This window comes from Vanacampus margaritifer, chromosome 20 (genome assembly GCF_051991255.1).
Source record: "Vanacampus margaritifer isolate UIUO_Vmar chromosome 20, RoL_Vmar_1.0, whole genome shotgun sequence".
Lineage (NCBI taxonomy): Eukaryota > Metazoa > Chordata > Actinopteri > Syngnathiformes > Syngnathidae > Vanacampus > Vanacampus margaritifer.
In genome coordinates this window covers 18,575,199-18,593,049 of record NC_135451.1, presented here as the reverse complement: position 1 = coordinate 18,593,049, position 17,851 = coordinate 18,575,199, and the positions used below count along the sequence as shown (strand labels likewise).

Below are 17,851 nucleotides of genomic sequence, written 5' to 3'. Positions count from 1 at the left end.
GAGAAGGGTTTCCTGGGAGTGGTAATATGGCAGCCTCGCGGCATCGAAGCGAAGCGACTTCCTGTGCAAACGTAAAAGTAAAGCTAAATTAAATACAGTACTGTATGTTTCAAATGTTCTACTTTTACTAAGTTTTGCATGACCAAATAGACATTGCATTGCACACACTTTTTAAAATTAAATTGCCATTAAAAAAGGTTGTTTTAAAAATACATTTGATTTGAATTCAATAAACAACATACATATTTGTCTTCTTACATCAAAGTTTCCTCAAAATTAGAATTATAGTTTTATCTGCATCTGTAAAAGAGGTTGACAAATGCAACTGTTATTGTGCGAATGTGATACATCTAAAAATAAGGGAATACAAAACAGGTTACACCACAGGGTGGCGTTGTCCACTCGTTTTGAAAGATATGCATCGTTAGGAGACCGTTTTAAAAGTTGCATATTTTAAATACAATATAGCTTAGCATAATTGCGTCTCTCAGCCCTCAACCGACTGGAGAGACCCCGGGGCATGTGGCTGGGAGGTGAACGACTGAAGATGGATGACCTTGAGTCTAAAAAACCGTGACGTTTACTCGGGGACATGAGAAGGCTGAAGAAAACGTTTCCATTCAAGGTGAGGCATTTTCACAAACCAAGATGAGTGCACGTTCCTCTCTGTAACTTTTGTGGATTATTCGGACCTGGGACAGAGACTCCATTACTCGTTCTGCAGCATAAAAAGTGCGTCTGCGTGTCTCAGGCGGCAACCCAAAGGATGGAGATGTCGGTGCCACCCTGGTGCCAGATCCGGTTGATGCGTCCGCGGATGCAGTCCAAGGTGACGTAGACGGCGGTTCCATTGTGGACCTGGAAGGAGGCCCTCAGGCCCACGCTGGCCCACTCGCTGCCCTCCGGCACGTGTCCCGAAACCTGCTGAGCCACGGGACCGGCCGGCCCGCCGAGACCTGGACCCGGACTAGCGGCCCGCTGGAGAGTTACCTTGACCACGCTGCACGAGTGGATGAGCCTCAGGTTCAGGGCGATGTTAGCGGTGCCCTCTTCCAGGAAGACAACGTTTTGCCGGCCGTGTGGTTGGCCGGAGCGGGTCAGGCGCACCTGCTGCGAGTCTGGAGAAATCTGCTGGAAGGCGAGCGGCTTGTTGCGGACGGCTCCCAGCGGGAGGCCCACCTCGGCCACCGCGGCGCTCAAGATGGAAGACACGGCCGAAGGGATCCAGATCAGGCTGAGCGCGCTGATGCCGGTTCCGTCTCCAAAGTAGCGCACGTTGCACTGCGGCGGTGTGCTGATCTCAAAGCTGAGCGTGTCGCCGCCCTCCACGGCCGCGGCCCCCGCCAGCGTGACGGAGGTGTCTCTGTAGTTGACGCCCGTCTTGAATGCCCGCATGACCTCCTGGCCCGTGCCGTTGCGGCTCGCGTAGGCCGTGAGGAAGAAGCCCCGGCCCACGCAAGTGTGGCCCGCGGCGTAGAGCGCCTGCTGGAGGACAAACGCGACGGCGCCGCTCTCGGCGAAGCGCACGGCGCGCTTGTCGTGCGTCAAGCCCACCACGTACGGGTCGGACAAGGAGCGGACACGAAACGTCGGGCGGTAGCTGGACTGGTAGTGCGCCAACAGGGACATGTCGGCGGTCATGGCGACGGCGCCCGTGTCGTGCGACAACCACAGCAAGCTGAAGGTGGGCGCGGCCACGTCGTAGACATGGAGGTCTTTGCCGTGGTCGCAGTGGCGGTCGGGGCTCCTCAGGAGAAGACTCAGCGTGTCGTTAGGCTCCACCTCCACGCCGCCACTGACGCTCACGCCCTGAAAGTACTTGCCCTCGGGCTGCTCCACGCGCACGCCGCTCAGCTCCCGAGCGTCCTCCTGCTGGCTGCCGTTGAACCTCAAGCCCACCTGCAGGAAGTTCCCGCAGCTGTGCTTGACGGCAACGTTGTGGTCCATCCACAGCAGCCCGTGCTGCAGCAAAGTCACCCGGCCGCCCGCGCTGGACAAAAGGTCACGGCGCTCCTCGCCTCGCACGTTCAGCTGAAGGCCAGACAGAAGGTGGCTTTCGGACTCGGTCGCCGAGGGGACGCTGACGCGAGCGCTCCAGGACCCCGACAGATGCGTCCCCGGGGCCGAGCCGCAGACAGAGTCGCCGGCGGCGCTGCACGGCACCACGACGGGACGGCCTTCGCAGTCGGAGCAGGCCTGACATTCTTGAAGCTCCCGGTTGTAGAAGTAGTCTTGGCCGCACAGGCCCGCCTCCGCTGGTCTCGGGGACGCGCCCAGACAGCGGAAGCCTCCTGAGGAGAGAAGGCCATCAAGTCATGAGAAAAAACATTTTCTTGCCGACTTCTTGGCATTTGACCAACCTGGCGTGTTCAGACACTTGACTCGCGCACCGCAGATGTTTGCCGCTTGCAGACATTCGTCCTGGTCCTGTCAGACAAACGGTCCACGTCAGCGAGAGGGACACGAGCGTTCCTCATGTGTGCTACTTTTCTTATCATGACTTCCCCCAACAAAGCACATTGTTTGTAGGCAACCTTTTGTTTTGCAGCCTGGAAAAGGGTGCGACTTGCTGATATTTTTGTCAATAGAAAAGGGGCGAAACTTTTGACTCTCCGATTGAAACGCAAATTGGACTGCGGTGGTCTCGGAAACAAACCACGAGTAAGACTTGGGGCAAATGAAGCGCTTCAACACGGGTTGTTCTTTAAAGCATTCGGTGCAGGCCAGGAAGCTTCTGGGTTGGCTGACTGTGGCGGCGAACACGCCAACGCGTCCTCACTAACAAATTGCAAATGGAAAGAAAGGATGCCGGAGTGGCGGAGGGTTGCCTCGAAGGTGGCGAGTACCTGGCACATGGTGTCCATCGTGGGCGAGCACGGCGAGATTAGGAAGAATCCCGGCGGACACACGGTGCACTTGCGGCACTGTGGCGGATCACTCTGGAAGTGGCAATGGTGGTCCGGCGGGCAGGCAGAGGGGCAGCCGCCCATCAGCGGCTCGAGGAAATGAGCTTGGCCCACGCCGTCCATCGCTTTGGCCTCCGCGTCGCGCAGATGGCTGCGGGCTTGACTTTGGAAGCAGCTCTGCAGCGCCCCCTGGAAGGACGCCTGCTGCAGCGCATCCGTCAGGAGGCCGTACTGAGCCTTGAGCGCGTCCATGTGCTCGTACATGCGATGCTGCTGCGTCAAGATGTGGCGCTGCTGCGACAGGAGCGCCCCCTGCTGGTCGGCCAGCTTCTGCTGCAGCTCGCCAATGAGCAGCTGCTGCGCCCGCAGGGCCTCCACCAGCTTCTCCTGACCCTTGGCCAGCTGGAGGTGGAGGATGAGGGCGTCCTCCGACGGGACTTCATTTTCACCTGGAGGACGAATCAAATTTGTGACACCCGCGGGAACTTTAGCGCGACGTGAAACAATCACAAAAGTTCCGTTGTTACGGAATTTTGCAGTTTCTAAACTAGACATACAAGTCTTTTTAATGCACAGGCGGAAAATATGATGGCGCACTCTTTTCTTCAATCCAGCCCAATGCGCAATAACACATCTGACATTTTATTTTTTTTAAAAAAACGACAAAAAATCACCTGCACACCCCTTTTGTAAAAACTGTACCCGTTTCGACAATCAGTTACTTTTAAGGCATACATTCCAAAGTTAACGCTGACCTGGTGTGACGTCACAGGTGAGCTGGACCCCGAGAGCCGCACCACCCAATTCCGAAGACGGCGGGGGCCCAAACTCGGGGAAGTCTGCGAGGAACTGCGCAGCTCTGTCAGCCACATGCAGCGGGGGGAGCCGCTCGGCAGCGGGGGCCGGCGTCCAGCTCTCCCCCGCGTGCTTGGCGCGCCCTTTGGATCGGACCGTCCGCAGCGGGAGTCGGCACTCAAACCCTTTACAGTCCCACGTTTGATTTCTCGTCTCAGGCACCCTTGCGCAATCCGGGTCGGTGCACGGCGGAGCGATCGCCGCGTTGGTGCTGCTCAGACGGAGGTTTGCCGCCGAGGGGGGGGGATGCGGGTTGCCGGGCTGAGCGTGACGCGGCGGTCGGTTGGACCTGCCTGAGGGACAGTGGTCGCCGCTGCATGGTCGCGGGTCACCGGTGCTAGAACCGGAGCAGTGGCCCCCCTTGCACGAGTCAGCGTGCGCGCACGCGAGGATCAGGAGGAGGAGCCTCCATGACGTCGACATCTTAGGTCCTAAAATAGCCAAAATCCAACAATGACGCTGGAACTTAAGGAGGCAAATGTGTCAAGACAAATGACGAGAAACTCTGCAACAACAACAACAACAACAACAACAACGGCAGCAGGAAAGAAGGCCAAAAGTCGTCCTTATCGTCGTCGTTTACCTTCTTGGCCGCGTCTTTGTTGAAAGCCTGAAATGTGCACACACGCCGTCCCATCCGTCCGTCCGTCCGTCCAGCCTGCCGGGGCCCCTCTGAGCCTCCTGCGAGCTGCGGACTCGCAACTCGCCAACGTCTGGATGTGATGATGGCATTCCTGGAGCTGGATTAGCATCGGGTTTCATGGCCTGCGTTAACCCTTCGCCTGCCGATGGCGACGACTTGAAGTCCATGACGTCAAACGGCTTCCATCCGCAAGCTGCTTTGACGAGTGGGCTTTACTTGACAAGAGAAGCTAACTTAAGTAGGTTACACATATTCTTACTCGCGCTGTTCTCTTACTGACTAGTGAGCTAACCAGTAAGAAAGCCACTTGTGAGCAACATAACCACCACGCAGCAACTAAACCAACGCAACAAGCAAGTGAGCAACAAGTAGCCTCGCCGACGGCACAACAAGAGAAACGAGCAAGCGTGCTAGCAACCAAGTGACTAAAGCTAGCACACCTCCAAGAAAGCAACTAAAACTAAACAAGCAGCTCCACAAATTGCAAACTCTTCACTGCCATTGACGGCTATAGACGTCAAATTTTGAACGTCTGGGCTGCCACTGCATGAATTCATTCATCAAGCTGCGGAACCAAACAAACATCTATCGGAGCAAGAAAGTGACAAATGAACGAATGAACGAACGAACGAACGAACGAATGAAGCGCTTAACTGGCTAAGCAAGCAAGTAACGTGACATCCAAGCTGACAGCCGTCACGATGTCACGTTGCTACAAGACAAAGCCAGCGAGGTTCCTCTTTCTTTCTTCCTTCCTTCCTTGCTTGCTTGCTTTTGCCGTCGCCGCCGCTTGCGTGCCGGCAAATGTGTGGGATTGTGCAAATCAATGTTTGACGGACGCCGTCAATGATTAACAGGCAGCTCTCCAATTGTCTGAACGAACGCCGGCCTGCCCGGACACGAGCGTCGTTGCGCAGGCAGGAATGCGGCGGCGCTCGACGTCGACTTCCGCATTTGGCCAGGAAGAAGCTTGACACACACACACAAAAAAAAGAAGCGGCAGATGAGCCAACGCTCGCCAACACACCCAAAACAAATCTAACGGCTTCCTTCTGCTGGATTCTTGCTTTTGGTTTTAAAAGCCGATGACGACTTTTTGCTGAAGGATTTACGACATCCGTCCACTTTTTCACACATTGTAGAAGGTGAGTTCAAGTGATTTGTTGGCAAAACTTGTTGCACTTCTGCTTTCGGGCCTTTCTTGTCGTTGCTGACATTTTCAGCCGATGGATGGACGGACGGACGGATGGACGGACGGATGATTCAACAACATGGAAATAAAGGAAAGCAAGCAGCGCATTTACGCAGACGAGGACGCTCCCGTCCGTCCCTGATGGACTTCCACATCCAAAGTCCAGTTGGAAATCATTTTGTAAATTGGAGCCCGTTTGATGTTTGCTCAACTTCACACGCCAGCTGATCTTTTTTCGTGTGCTCTCCATTTTCATGCCTGCGCACTTTCACGCTACGTACAAAGAAAATGCGGGAAGACGTGAATGCGATCATGCGACAATTCTCTTGATATCAGAAATGTTTTGTGTTTTCCTTGTCGTATTATTCAATCAAAGGTGGAAACAAACGGCCCAATATTGCAAACGGACGACAGGCAGGCAGACATAATAATAATAGAATAATCAGAATGCCCAATAATATCTGCGCTGCTGAAAAGTCCTTTGTCTCACCGGCTGCAAGTGAAGGTTGTGGACAAAAAAATTGGGACACCAACACAAACAACATGCGATTGAGAAATGCAGCAGGTCCAAATCCTTTTTTTGCGTAGGGTTGCAACCCTGAGATCGATCCATGGATCTTCGACACCGCAATGACAGTCAAACAAATAAAGTACAAACGGTGCTGATTGCAGAAATCCACAATCAAGAATGTCTTTATTTGTGCTTTGCACTTTTTTTCTTTTTTTTTGCATGTGTGTCCTCCATGTTGTGTTTTGTGGTTTCCCCTCTCACCCAGTGTGAGTGGGTGTCGCCTTTCACACGTGCTGGCGATGACGTCATGTTTCTACGCTGAGCTTCATTTAGTCATGTTTGTTTATTGGCAATTAACACGCTGATCATTCATTGGGCTCCACAAACAGCAACAAGAACAAAGAAACTTCGGTGCACACAAAATGCTTTCAAGCTTTTATGAATTTGCAAAGTGTGTTGTGAGAAGAAAGCAAATGTTGCACATGACGAGCACAAAATGAAAGTTGGTGCGTGTCGCTTTTTAGACGCGACCAATCAATCAATCTCAGCACATGTAGAGCCAAAGTGCTTTACATAAACTACAAAAAGAAGTCAAAAGTACAAAAACACCCAAAACAAAGAAACTGTCACGCATTGACGTCAATCAATCAAGATGTCAAATGCGCTTGACTTTCCCGCACTCTCTATTATAGTCTTTTTTTCTTGCATCGTCATCATCATCATCATCATCATCATCATCATCGTCGTGATCCGGGCAATTTGAAGCAAGCCAGCAGGGTATTTGTGTTTTCAAATCCAGAAAGTGGAAATAATCAAGAAAAATCAAGTGCAGATACTTCAAGTATTTGTTTACTTGCCAGCTCGGCTGATGATGATGATGATGATGATGATGATGATGTCATCATTCCGTTTGCTTGCCATTACAACACAACAATTGTGAAAGCCAATGCAGCTCTGCTGACCCGTTGGCTTTGACCTGCTGGTTTTTCAGCGTCGATGACGGATCTTCAAGTGATTGCAGCGATGAAGAAACGGTTGTGACGTCACAATCTGGCGAAAATACGTCTTTTTTTTTTTAAAGGCAGCGAGCAAAAGAATGACTGGCTTGAGTTAACGCACAACAATTGGTAACAAGTCCCTTTTCATCATGTGTCCCCTTTCCACAACAGATGGACGACATTGACGCCATGTTCAGCGACCTGCTGGGCGAGATGGACCTCCTGACACAGGTGAACACCAACCCCCCCCCCCCCCCGTCACCATGACAACAACAAAAAGCTTCGAATAGAATAGCGTGCAGTCAAACCCTGCTCATCACAAAGAATATCTTCCCGGCACACGTAAGAAGTGAAAAGACGCCATCTGGAGAAAAGAATCCCCCCCCCACCCCCCCCACCCTTTAAAAAAAAAAAAAAAAGTCTTCCAACTCAACACAAACTAATTAAATCTTTGAAAGTTGTGTGTTTAGGACAATTTTCACAGAATCACACGCAGAACTGTTTCTAGTATTTGGACCCGCAGTCGAACGGCTGCCAAAAGATTACAAGCAGAATTTTACCAGGAATTCTTACACAAACAATTGGCTGAGAATTTGCCTTTTTCAAGTCAAGGATGTCAACAAGTTGAAGGGGACGCGCCGATCACGACGTAAGAAGCGCAGGGCAGCCCTGAGAAGCGTTTAGTTGTTGCTGAGGTGGTCAACATGTTGAAGTACTTTTCTTTGCCGGTGACGGGAACGCGTCCACATTTGGACGCCACTCGCGTCTGACCTTCCTGGTGCACGCGTACAAAGAAAGAAAGTCACACTGAGCGCTTTTTGTTCTTTCTGGCGCTCCCTGGCAGAGTTTGGGACCGGAAGCGGCGCCGCCCCCGTCGTCGTCTTCGGGGGACAGCCGGCAGGAAATCAACTTCTCCGTCGGCTGCAGCGACCTCAACGGTGACCTCACGTTTTAATTAGCATTCAAAGGCTTTCATCATTAACATTCATTTGTCCTTTTTTTTTTTGACAACAATTTCGTGTTGATTTGATGTCAAACCGTGACAACAAACGTCATTTCCCGTTGCTACGTTCTCTTCTGATCCACAAAAACACCCGCAGCCGATTTGGAAGCGGATGTCGGCGGTCATTTGCTTTCGGAATTGGCTGCTTCAAAGCAAAATGGCCGACTACTTCTTGTCGCATCCAAAAACCATGCGACCCAAAAACCTGCAGGACTCCGGCCCTCCGGGTCCCAGTTTGGACCCCACTGGTCTGGAGTCCTTCATTTTGACACGGTTGACGCTGTCGCGCCGCCATCCCATTTGCTTTGGTGTGTGCTGATGTTTGCCGCCGCTCGCCCGCAGCCGCGTCCCTCAACGATCTGGAGGACAACGACCTGGACGCGCTGATGGCCGACTTGGTGGCCGACCTCAACGCCACCGAGGAGAAACTGGCGGCCCAGATCCAGAGTCTGCAGGAGCCTGTGCCGGAAGCTCCGCCCCCCTCCAGCGACTCGTCCGCCGCCTCCAGCTTACCGGCTCCGCCCCCGCAATCCAGCAAACCTTCCATGGTGAGTCCACATCAGCTGCGGATTCTTTTGGGCCTCCGAAAGGGAGTCGGGCTGCGCCGACAGGAACGCGTCCACGCACACACATGGAAGACATCGCACTCACGCAGGGCGGACAGATGGAACAATGTGGAATGTTCCATATTGACAAGATATGTCATGTCGTGCGCTACAGCTTATTTTTTTGCATTTGCATGTTTGTGTTTCATGACATCCATTCATGCTGGCTCCGTGACCAGCAGATTTGCAAAAATGAAAAAGCTAAAATTTTGCTGAACATAAAACATACAATCAAATTCGTCACAAAAAAAAGCCCCGGCCGGTCCATCTGCTCGTCTTACGACTTGCGCTAATGCTAAGCGCTAAATGCTAAGCGCTAAATGCTAAGCGCTAAAGGGTCACGGCAGCTATTTGAAGACAGCCGGGACCGCTGCAAAAGGGGGACAAGGCCTTGGGGCGAGATCTGCTGCCTGCCACTTGGGACATGAGGCTGAAACGTGGGACTGACCCGCTCCATAAAAAGCTCCATTCTAACCCGGGACTAGCAAAAGCTGCTTTGGCTCTCAACTGCGTTGTCGTGCGTGTCTCCACAGGAGGACATCGAGGCCCAGATCAAGGCAGACAAGATCAAGCTGGCTCTGGAGAAGCTGAAAGAAGCCAAAGTCCAAAAGGTCAAGCGGCCCCGCCGCCGACACGCTTGTGGTGAGCTCAGGCGTCGGACTGACATTTGGCTTGTGCGCTTCAGCTGGTGGTGAAGGTGCGCATGAAGGACGGCAGCTCCAAAACGTTGATGGTGGACGAGAGGCAGACGGTGAGAGACGTGCTGGACAACCTCTGCGAGAAGACGCACTGCGACTGCAACGTGGACTGGAGCCTGCGCGAGACCAACCCCGAACTGCAACTCGGTCAGGAGACGCACACCGAGCTAACATTAGCTACGGCAGCTAGCTAGCCTACATTAGCACTGATTTTTAACTGGAGACGATGACGTGTCCTCACTAGCGCGCCAAAACAAAATGAGGAAACGCGAATTTGCGCGGCGTCCTCGTGACTGTTAAATTTAGCAGAGTGGATGCGTTGGCTACGCGTCAAGCGGTTGCGAGTCGGAAAACAACGTGAACGTTTGTCTGGAGTGAAGACAAAGACGGAAGGACGGACGCTTCCTCCCACTTTCCGTCTATGGAACGTCCATCAACAGGACGCGCCACCTGTGTCGGCGTTGAGCTGCGCGCTTCCCGCTAAGCGACTGCTAACGTCCCTTCACAAACGGCGCCGCCTCGAGAAGACGCCTAACGAGCCGCGATTGACGAGCGTGCCAGAACCTCCAAAAACACTTTTTGACGGGACCTTTGGAATGGACAACGTTGCTCATCGTTCACTTGCGGTTTTTGGTTTGGAAGACTTTGGATCAGAGTGATGCCAAAAGTTCCGAGACCCAAAAATGTGGCAGCATTTCAAACCATCTTTTCAAAGGCAGCTTAGGATTTTTGTTTTGTTTTTTGTGTGTTCTGCTAGAGAGGACCTTTGAGGACCACGAAAACCTGGTGGAGCCGCTGCTGGCCTGGACCAGAGACAGTGACAACCAGATCCTTTTCCTGGAGAGCCCAGACAAGTACGAAGTCTTCAAAAACCCGCAGGTCACTATAATCATGACACCATCGATTGATCGACGGGTCCGAAATACGAGACAATCGATTGCAATGATGCGTAACTTTTGCGCAAAAACTGTTTGTGAGATTTTCTTGTGTGCGTGTGCAGAAATTCTACTTATGGAAGAAGGACAAGAAAGTGTTGAAAGACATGAAGGACAAAGACAAGGAGATCTTGATCAAGGTGACTCTTTTTCAAACTTAACATTCTGTTGGACCGCAGTCATAAGAAGAAGAAACAAATATTTTGTCTTTTTTTTTTTCCTACCCTGAAATTGGAGAAATGTCCTAAAGTGATCCCAAAACCAATGACATGTCCTTCTTTGAAGACGACAGCGGCAGCCAAAGCATCCACCCCCGATAAAAGACATGATTTCAGGATGAATCCGACGTTGATTGACAGACGGGCCGATTTTCAACCGCTGTTATCTTTGATTTGCTGATTGATGGTTTTGAGGTGAAACGTTGAAAACGTGTCGGCAGGAGAACTTCTGCGGGACGTCCGTCATGGTGCCCGACCTGGAGGGCGTCCTGCACCTCAAAGAGGACGGCAAGAAGTCGTGGAAGCCCCGCCTCTTCCAGCTCAGAGCCTCCGGGATTTATTACGTGCCCAAAGGAAAGAGCAAGGTCAGGGGTCAAACGCCCGCCCGCCATTTTCACAGACTGGACTCGATTGTGTCCACTGGAAAATCTCCCTCCAGAATGACAAAGGACACGCGTTCACACCTTCAGCCGTCCATCATCGGTGGACTGCATGATATTTGATTGCCTTTTGTTTCCCGCCGCAGTCGTCTCGTGACCTGGTGTGCTTTGTGCAATTCGACAACGTCAACGTTTACGCCGCCGAAGACTTCCGAGGCAAACACAAAGCGCCCAGCGACTTTTGCTTTGCGCTCAAAGTAAGGCGACCTCGAACGTCCCTCACAGTCGCACGTTTGCAAACGCGCGCAAGACAAAATCTCAGACGTCCATCTTGTTTGCAGCATCCTCAGATCCAGAAGGACTCTCAGTACATCAAGTACTTGTGCTGCGACGACGCCTGGACCTTGAACCTGTGGCTCACCGGAATACGCGTGGCAAAGGTATTGATGATGAAGATGAAGATGATGATGATGATGATGTCACCCAAATCCAATGGAGCCGACGCGTTTGTCTCGCAGTACGGCTCCAATTTGTACCACAACTTCAAAACGGCCGAGAAGAAGGTGGCCATGGGTTCCACGTGGGCCGACTGCACCGTCAACTCAAGCCAAAGTAAACGCGCGCACGCACGCACGCACGTGCACACAAAAACACTTTCTCACGGGTTTGCGTTTTCCACAGACCAATCACAGAGTCCGATTGCCAACGGACAGCAAAACGACATCATCACACCCGCACCTCCCCCTCCCCCTCCGCCCCCACCCCCTCCAATAGGGGGAGATCTCCCCCTCCCCCCACCACCTCCTCCCGCCTGCAGCTTCTCTTGTCCTCCTCCTCCCCCCCCAAGCAAATCTTTCCCCAAAGCCGTCCCTCAACCGCCTCAAATATCCTCCTACTTGCCGCCACCTCCCCCCGCTGCGGAGAACCTCCCACCTCCTCCTCCACCACCCGTTGACGACTCCCCGCCAGACTTCCTCCCCCCGCCTCCCCCGGCAGCCAATTTTGGCTCACTCCCACCTCCTCCGCCACCCGTGAAGCCCCTCCCACCTCCCCCTCCTCCGACTTTCAAGAGCACGGACCTGCCGCCGCCACCTCCCGATCCAGGGTTTTTACCGCCTCCTCCTCCACCGCCTCCTCCAACGGCCGCCACCGCCCCCTCGAGGGCCCCCGTCAGGCCTTGTGGCTCGGTGAAGAAGATGCCGCCGCCCCCGCCAAAGAGGACTACACCTTCGCTTCGTGTAAAAGGAGGAGACGGAGGAGGAGACGGAGGAGGAGACTTGATGTCGGAACTGATGCGCGCCATGCAGAAGAAGCGCCAAACCCATTAAGCAACGTTTGCCGTTGGGGTCAAAGGCAGCGTTGTGGGCAAGATGTCGTGCGGGTGCCAAAGACCGCCTTCATGGATGCAAAAACAAATGCTGAATTTTAACTACTGGAAATAACGCAAGGTGAATAAAATGCTGAAAACAAACATTGGGACTGGAGCAGGTCAAGTTAAAGAGTAAAAAGAAAAAGTGGCCGTACGACACCAACAAATAAGAGGCAAAAACAAGATATTTACAGGAAAAAGATACATTGACATTGATTTCAAATGATACAAGAAAAATGACAAAAACTGCCAAAATGTGATGAGAAAATGTCATATTGGAGCAAAAATCAAGTGACTTGAAATCAACCGATGTCAACTTGACATGCTGAATAAACATTTAAAAAGATATCAACAATTGCAAATCTATTCCAATGTTAATCCTCAAGCAATAATGCTCACAAAGGTACAAAATGGACATAAGTAGCTTCAAAACATGAAATGAGACAAACATATACACAAGAAAAATGACACACAAGGGAAGACAAAAAAAAACAAATGAATCTTTTTAGCTAATAAACGTCGGCTAGTATTTTGTTGTCTTTCCTAAATGAATTGTTAAGGTGTGATTAAGAAATCAGAGGCAGCCTGAACGTGCCGTCAAAGTATTAATTTTCAAAAATGCTGTCATGAATGTAAACGTTGTACTTGATTTGGTTTTGTGCGACTTACTTGCGGTTGGCGATCGAGTGATCATCAGGAGGAGCAGCTGACTTTCAAGCCGCGGGCCCATCCGGGAGCTTTGTGGGCGTATCCCTCCTGCTCCGCCTGCGCTTGCGTCACGAAAGGCTGCGTCAGGATGTCGTGCAGCAGCGACACCTAGTGGGCGCGAGCAACAACTTCACAAACAAAATCTTTAATGACCATTTACAGTCAGACTGTTTTGTTTTTTCAATCGACCTTCTCTGAATTGTTTCCACAGCATTATTTTCTATGCATATTTGGGTTTCGTTTGTGTTTTTGGACCTATTTTTAATTCAAAACAAGTTTCAAATCTTTTCTAAATAGTTTCCTTTATTTCGTACTTTTTTCTCCATTATTTTTCATGATTTTTTTTTTGCATTCTCCAGTTTGTGTATTTTACATCAAATTTGTTTTTTTACTAATACATTTGTAGTTGTTGATATCTTGTGCTGCAAAATGGGTCAATATGCAGCGTCATATGTTTGGCTTCCATTTGCGCCAGACATGAGAAGGAAAAACCCAAAGAGGAAATTCCTTCTTGCCACGATATGAATTGCAAAATGAGGCACCTGTGAAAAATCGTTCTTCTCCGCACTGCGGATGGCCGACTCCGCCATCCAGTTCCTCAGCACGTATCTCGGGTTGACACCTGCGATGGACGCCACAAATTTAAGTCAGCGCACAAAGTCCCATTGTTGGGCTGCGTGATCACATTTGAAAAGATGGCAACAACAAAAAACATCTGCAGGGATCAAAAGGACTTTTTGCTACTAGGCTGCCAATATGAAAACACGCAAACATTGTGAATGGTTTTGCTAGCAGGCAGCGTTGCAGCTAGCCCAGGATGCGCGATCGATGAGCTCAAGAAAATGAAAATCGCTGGAGTGATTTCTTGTCATGTGAAATATGAGTTGTGGTCGTGTGCTGACTTTTCATCCTGGCTTGACGATCTTCATCTTTGTCCCGCGTCTGCCTGCACAAACACAAATTGACCACCATCGATTCCATAGCCTGGATATCAAAAGTCTTCGCATGCCACCTTTGTCTTAAGGAAAAAAAGGAGATGAAGACTTTCAAATCCACATGCATGTAGCTAGTTTTTTACCGTGCGTGTGTGTGTGTGTGTGTGTGTGTGTGTGTGTGTGTGTGTGTCTCGCCTGCCGAGGCGCAGCAAGTAGGAATGCAGCCAATGGGAGAAGCGTGGGTGCGAGGCCAGATCCTGCAGAGCCCAGGCCTGAGAAAGCAAAACGGTGGTTGGCGATGATGAGTGCCGACGGCACAGCATGTGTGTGCGTGCGCGCGCGCGTCACACTTGTGTCAAGTTCCCGCGGCGGAGATTTTCTGCTGAAGTCTCACTCAGCTCCCTGAAGGTCATAGTGAAGTCTGCGCGCGTGTCCGCCATCATCTGAGAACATCATTTGCACACAAACATCAGCAAGCGCATTCAAGCCTAACAATCCACACACAAAAAATGACCGCATCAACCAGAAGCGAGAATTTGTTTGCATTTTCCATCTTTAGTATTTCAATGTTGAATATTTTTGGGGTGATTCGTTATTGTCATCTAATTTCTTTGTATATTTTTCATCCAATACTTTTTGTCCACAACTTTTTCCCAGATAATCGTCTATTGTGCATTTCTTATTTTTCAAAGGATTTCCAAGTGCGCAAGTATTTTGGGTCGAAAGTTCCTTCGAACTTTTGGGTTTGTGAACTGGCCTGAAGCAGACTGTGGACCAGATGTTGATCTTGCGCGCTGTGGCCCAGCAGGCCCAGTTTGGCTTGGAAGAGCTGCTCGAGCCTAACAGCACAGCACAAATGAACAAAGGCGCATCATATCACACAGCGCAAATGACACTTGACTTTACCTGCTTTGGTAAACGCCGCTGAATTTCTTCAAAACGGTCTCGGCGCTGCAAATACAAAAAAGCCATTTTCAAGGCCAGTGGCGTCCATCTGATGTTCAAAAAGGCTGCGAGGCGAGCCATTGCGATGCTGTCGGCCTCCTCACGCTTCCTGCTGGAGCGCCGAAAGCAGCGGCCCGAGCGCCTGCAAGAGTTTCTCCATGTTGAAGAGGCCCGCGTGGGCCTGAGCCCCGACGCTGTAGCGTCCCTCCTCGTCCGACGCGTTGGCCACAAAATCTGAGGCAATTTGGACAATTCAGACGCCAGTCACGGGCGGAGCCGCGCGCAGGTACGCACCGGGGTCGTACGCCTCCATGAAGCCGAAGGGGCCGTAGTCGAGGGTGATGGACAGCAGGCTGAAGTTGTCCGTGTTGCACACGCCTGCGGACGCACTTCAATGCGTATGCGGACAAACGTGTGCGGGAGGCGCCGAAGCGTGGAGCGCTCGTTACCGTGCGCAAAGCCCAGCGACGCCCACTGAGCCATGAGATGGGCCGTCTCGTTCAACGCCGTCCCGTAAAACGCCTGAGCAGACATCAAGGCAAAATGCAGACACGAGGGTGAAAACATTGGCAAAAGTAGGCCAACTTCGTGGCCACCAAGTCGAGTGTTTGAAAGCGTTCAACAATTTGAAAAATCGCCCACCAAATATTTATCAGGCTGGTCGGAATGGATGGAAGGAAAATGTTCAGCGATGACAAAGTTGAGCAGCTTTCTGAAATACAAAAACACAATCATGCTTTTTCTCTTTTTCTTCCAAAGTCTGCCTGACTTTTGTGGCGCTCACCGGAGAAGGTCCAACTCTCCGCTTTGAGACAAAACCTCCAAGGATCCGATCCGAAACCAGGATTTGGCCAAGCGCAGCACCACGGCCCCTGAACGCACGTCACCAGACACGTCACCAGATGCGCTTGCTGGCAAGAATGCAAATGCGACGGACGGACGGACGGACGGACGGACGGACGGACGGACGGACCTCTCTCCATCTTCACGTTGCCGTCATAGAAACGATCCCGCCAAACGGGCTCTTCACTCACAACTAAGCTGACAACATCAAACAAAAAGCAACATTTCATCAACATCCAATGCCCCCCCCAAAAAATGGACAATTCTAATTCTTCTCCTTCCATATTTTTTTTTGAACTTGAAAACGTTCAGCTTTTCTCATCAAATTCAAATCGATGGCGCTCTCAACTTGAGAGCGAATCTCGCCTATTTTTGTTGGGTCACCTGACCTGGCGGCTCTGCTGGTGGGGACGCCGAGGTAATACATGGCCTCGCTGCACAGGAACTCTCGGACGGACGAGCGGACGACCGCGCGGCCGTCGCCCGACCTGACGAGGCCGGTTGACGTCAATCGTTTCCGCCATCTTGTCCAAGATGAATTTCAAAGAAAAACGGCCTACCTTGAATACGGAGTTTTTCCAGAACCTTTGAGCTGCAGTTCCCACGTTTCCCCTTTCCTGGAAACATTTAGTCATCTGGAATATTTGACGGAACACGCGTGGACGGTACATTTGGATCGCTCTTACCTGTTGGTATAGTGACCAAGGAGATGTGCGCGACCATCACCCAGCTGACCGGCCCAGTAGCCAAACTAGCAAAAAGACACATGGGAATTAGCCATTCCTCTTCTTCTTCCTTTTTTACAGTTGTATAGCAGTTGTTGTTTCTTTTGAATGTGCTCGTGTCATCAGAGGTTTGAAATGTTATTTTGCCTCCCAAGAGGCCGTGATGACACCAGCAGCACAATCAGACTGAACGGCGAGTCACACTTTTCATCTTCCGACAAGTCAGCTTTGCCGCTGATTTACTGTAATCGTTTCATTATGTGGGGAAATTTGAAATCCCGCCCCCAGTTGATTGTCTAGAATAAGTTTGGCAAGCGGATGCTTTTTCTTGGACTCACAATTGCATTTGAATGAAGCCGGGGCGATTTTGCTTGTGGAAATGCGCAACAACTTCATTTACCTGATGGCCTCCATATCTGTGCGCCAGAGGCTCAGAGCCCGCAAAAAGTTTGCCTCCGCTGACGTATTGTGGGAACTGGTCAGATCCGATCACAGCGATGTCCAAATCCAAGAGCCCTTCCAAGACATCCTGTAAACCGGTGGTGGCAAATGTTTGCAAACATGTTGAACACGCCAGCCATGTCATATGTCAACAAAACAAAACAAAAGCTCATTTGGAGCAAAAACACATGAACATCTTCAAGATATATTTTCACACAAAAAAAGCCATTACGTTTTCAAGTAGAAAGACATATCTTAGAGAAACAAGTTTAATATAGTACAGATCACCATGAAGTAACGTTGTCAAAAAAGAGAGACACTGTAGTAATCACCTTTGAAACTGCAGCCAATCTTAAAGGACCTTTCAGCGGGGTTGGAGAGGACTGAGAGAAAATGCAGTTCTTAACCGTCCGGATGAAATTCCCCCGGACGTGATCTAGCGGAAAAGTCCCTGCGAGAAGAACGTAAGGACAGCCTGACGTCATCAGTGCTCATGTGGATGGCGAGGAGCTTGTGGCAGTTTGATATTCACCTTTGAACTTCTCACAGGAGACTCTGAAATGGTCCAGGTTGTGTGTGAGGTTCAGCATGCTCGTGGTCCACATGCGGGGCGATGGAAACACGTTTGGACCTTGACAGGCAGATTCGCCCTTTTGGCAGAACTCAAGCACGTGTACACATTTGATGATCACGTTTAAAGTTACGACAGTGAAGAGTAACACTTGGTGAAGGTTCCACATTTTCCCTTGTGCGTAAATATATGTGATACAAATCACTTAAGTCATTATTTATGTGATTTATTACATAAACAACGATGCATATTGATCATTTTGACCAAAGCGTATAACTAGAAGTTTCCCTAGTGAAATAAAATGCGTTTGAACAGAGCTGATAGTCGGCACCTACAGTGAGGCTACTTTAGCAACACAGCTAGCGTGAGC

General features: G+C 50.8%; 3 protein-coding genes across 7 annotated transcripts; 1 reads left to right on the top strand and 2 right to left on the bottom strand.

The window, feature by feature from the left end:
* Window positions 1-103: 103 nt before the first annotated feature.
* On the bottom strand, window positions 104-4,513 carry nell3 (NELL (neural EGFL like) family member 3). The gene is made up of 5 exons (XM_077553769.1): window positions 4,345-4,513; window positions 3,662-4,192; window positions 2,847-3,355; window positions 2,361-2,427; window positions 104-2,291 (listed from the first exon to the last, which is right to left on the bottom strand). The coding sequence occupies exons 1-5, from the start codon at window positions 4,511-4,513 to the stop codon at window positions 748-750; spliced, it is 2,820 nt and encodes a 939-aa protein (XP_077409895.1). The 3' UTR covers window positions 104-747.
* Window positions 4,514-5,231: 718 nt separating this feature from the next.
* On the bottom strand, window positions 5,232-17,658 carry LOC144040023 (protein nucleotidyltransferase YdiU-like). 2 transcript variants are annotated; one of them, XM_077553778.1, is made up of 20 exons: window positions 17,443-17,658; window positions 17,243-17,361; window positions 16,870-16,998; window positions 16,431-16,495; window positions 16,305-16,361; window positions 16,134-16,232; window positions 15,875-15,942; window positions 15,686-15,773; window positions 15,544-15,613; window positions 15,351-15,423; window positions 15,196-15,279; window positions 15,006-15,135; window positions 14,863-14,907; window positions 14,714-14,795; window positions 14,307-14,399; window positions 14,152-14,228; window positions 13,924-13,967; window positions 13,564-13,643; window positions 12,983-13,129; window positions 5,232-5,373 (listed from the first exon to the last, which is right to left on the bottom strand). In XM_077553778.1, the coding sequence occupies exons 1-19, from the start codon at window positions 17,648-17,650 to the stop codon at window positions 13,007-13,009; spliced, it is 1,734 nt and encodes a 577-aa protein (XP_077409904.1). In that variant the 5' UTR covers window positions 17,651-17,658; the 3' UTR covers window positions 5,232-5,373; window positions 12,983-13,006. The 2 variants fall into 2 exon arrangements, with proteins under 2 accessions (XP_077409904.1, XP_077409903.1); XM_077553777.1 differs by lacking the exon at window positions 5,232-5,373 and adding an exon at window positions 12,501-12,737.
* Window positions 5,400-12,415, top strand: apbb1ip (amyloid beta (A4) precursor protein-binding, family B, member 1 interacting protein). 4 transcript variants are annotated; one of them, XM_077553775.1, is made up of 13 exons: window positions 5,400-5,549; window positions 7,277-7,336; window positions 7,950-8,043; window positions 8,451-8,656; window positions 9,247-9,324; window positions 9,399-9,558; window positions 10,169-10,290; window positions 10,412-10,486; window positions 10,786-10,929; window positions 11,091-11,201; window positions 11,286-11,384; window positions 11,463-11,556; window positions 11,626-12,415. In XM_077553775.1, the coding sequence occupies exons 2-13, from the start codon at window positions 7,277-7,279 to the stop codon at window positions 12,270-12,272; spliced, it is 1,890 nt and encodes a 629-aa protein (XP_077409901.1). In that variant the 5' UTR covers window positions 5,400-5,549; the 3' UTR covers window positions 12,273-12,415. The 4 variants fall into 4 exon arrangements, with proteins under 4 accessions (XP_077409901.1, XP_077409900.1, XP_077409899.1 ...); XM_077553774.1 differs by having other exon boundaries at window positions 11,463-12,415; XM_077553773.1 differs by having other exon boundaries at window positions 11,286-11,556.
* Window positions 17,659-17,851: the final 193 nt, after the last annotated feature.

What these genes read in the sequence shown, in the direction of transcription:
- apbb1ip (XM_077553772.1), top strand. Translation starts at nt 7,277, where the DNA reads ATGGACGACATTGACGCCATGTTCAGCGACCTGCTGGGCGAGATGGAC. An exon ending in CAACCCCGAACTGCAACTCG is followed by an intron (nt 9,559 to 10,168) that starts GTCAGGAGACGC and finishes GTGTTCTGCTAG; the next exon opens with AGAGGACCTTTGAGGACCAC. An exon ending in ACAAGGAGATCTTGATCAAG is followed by an intron (nt 10,487 to 10,785) that starts GTGACTCTTTTT and finishes ACGTGTCGGCAG; the next exon opens with GAGAACTTCTGCGGGACGTC.
- LOC144040023 (XM_077553778.1), bottom strand. Translation starts at nt 17,650, where the DNA reads ATGTGGAACCTTCACCAAGTGTTACTCTTCACTGTCGTAACTTTAAAC. An exon ending in CAACGTGAAGATGGAGAGAG is followed by an intron (nt 15,774 to 15,874) that starts GTCCGTCCGTCC and finishes ACGTGCGTTCAG; the next exon opens with GGGCCGTGGTGCTGCGCTTG. An exon ending in TCGTCAAGCCAGGATGAAAA is followed by an intron (nt 13,644 to 13,923) that starts GTCAGCACACGA and finishes CGTCCATCGCAG; the next exon opens with GTGTCAACCCGAGATACGTG.
- nell3 (XM_077553769.1), bottom strand. Translation starts at nt 4,513, where the DNA reads ATGCTAATCCAGCTCCAGGAATGCCATCATCACATCCAGACGTTGGCG. An exon ending in ACAAAGACGCGGCCAAGAAG is followed by an intron (nt 4,193 to 4,344) that starts GTAAACGACGAC and finishes TGGCTATTTTAG; the next exon opens with GACCTAAGATGTCGACGTCA. An exon ending in CGATGGACACCATGTGCCAG is followed by an intron (nt 2,428 to 2,846) that starts GTACTCGCCACC and finishes TTTGTCTGACAG; the next exon opens with GACCAGGACGAATGTCTGCA.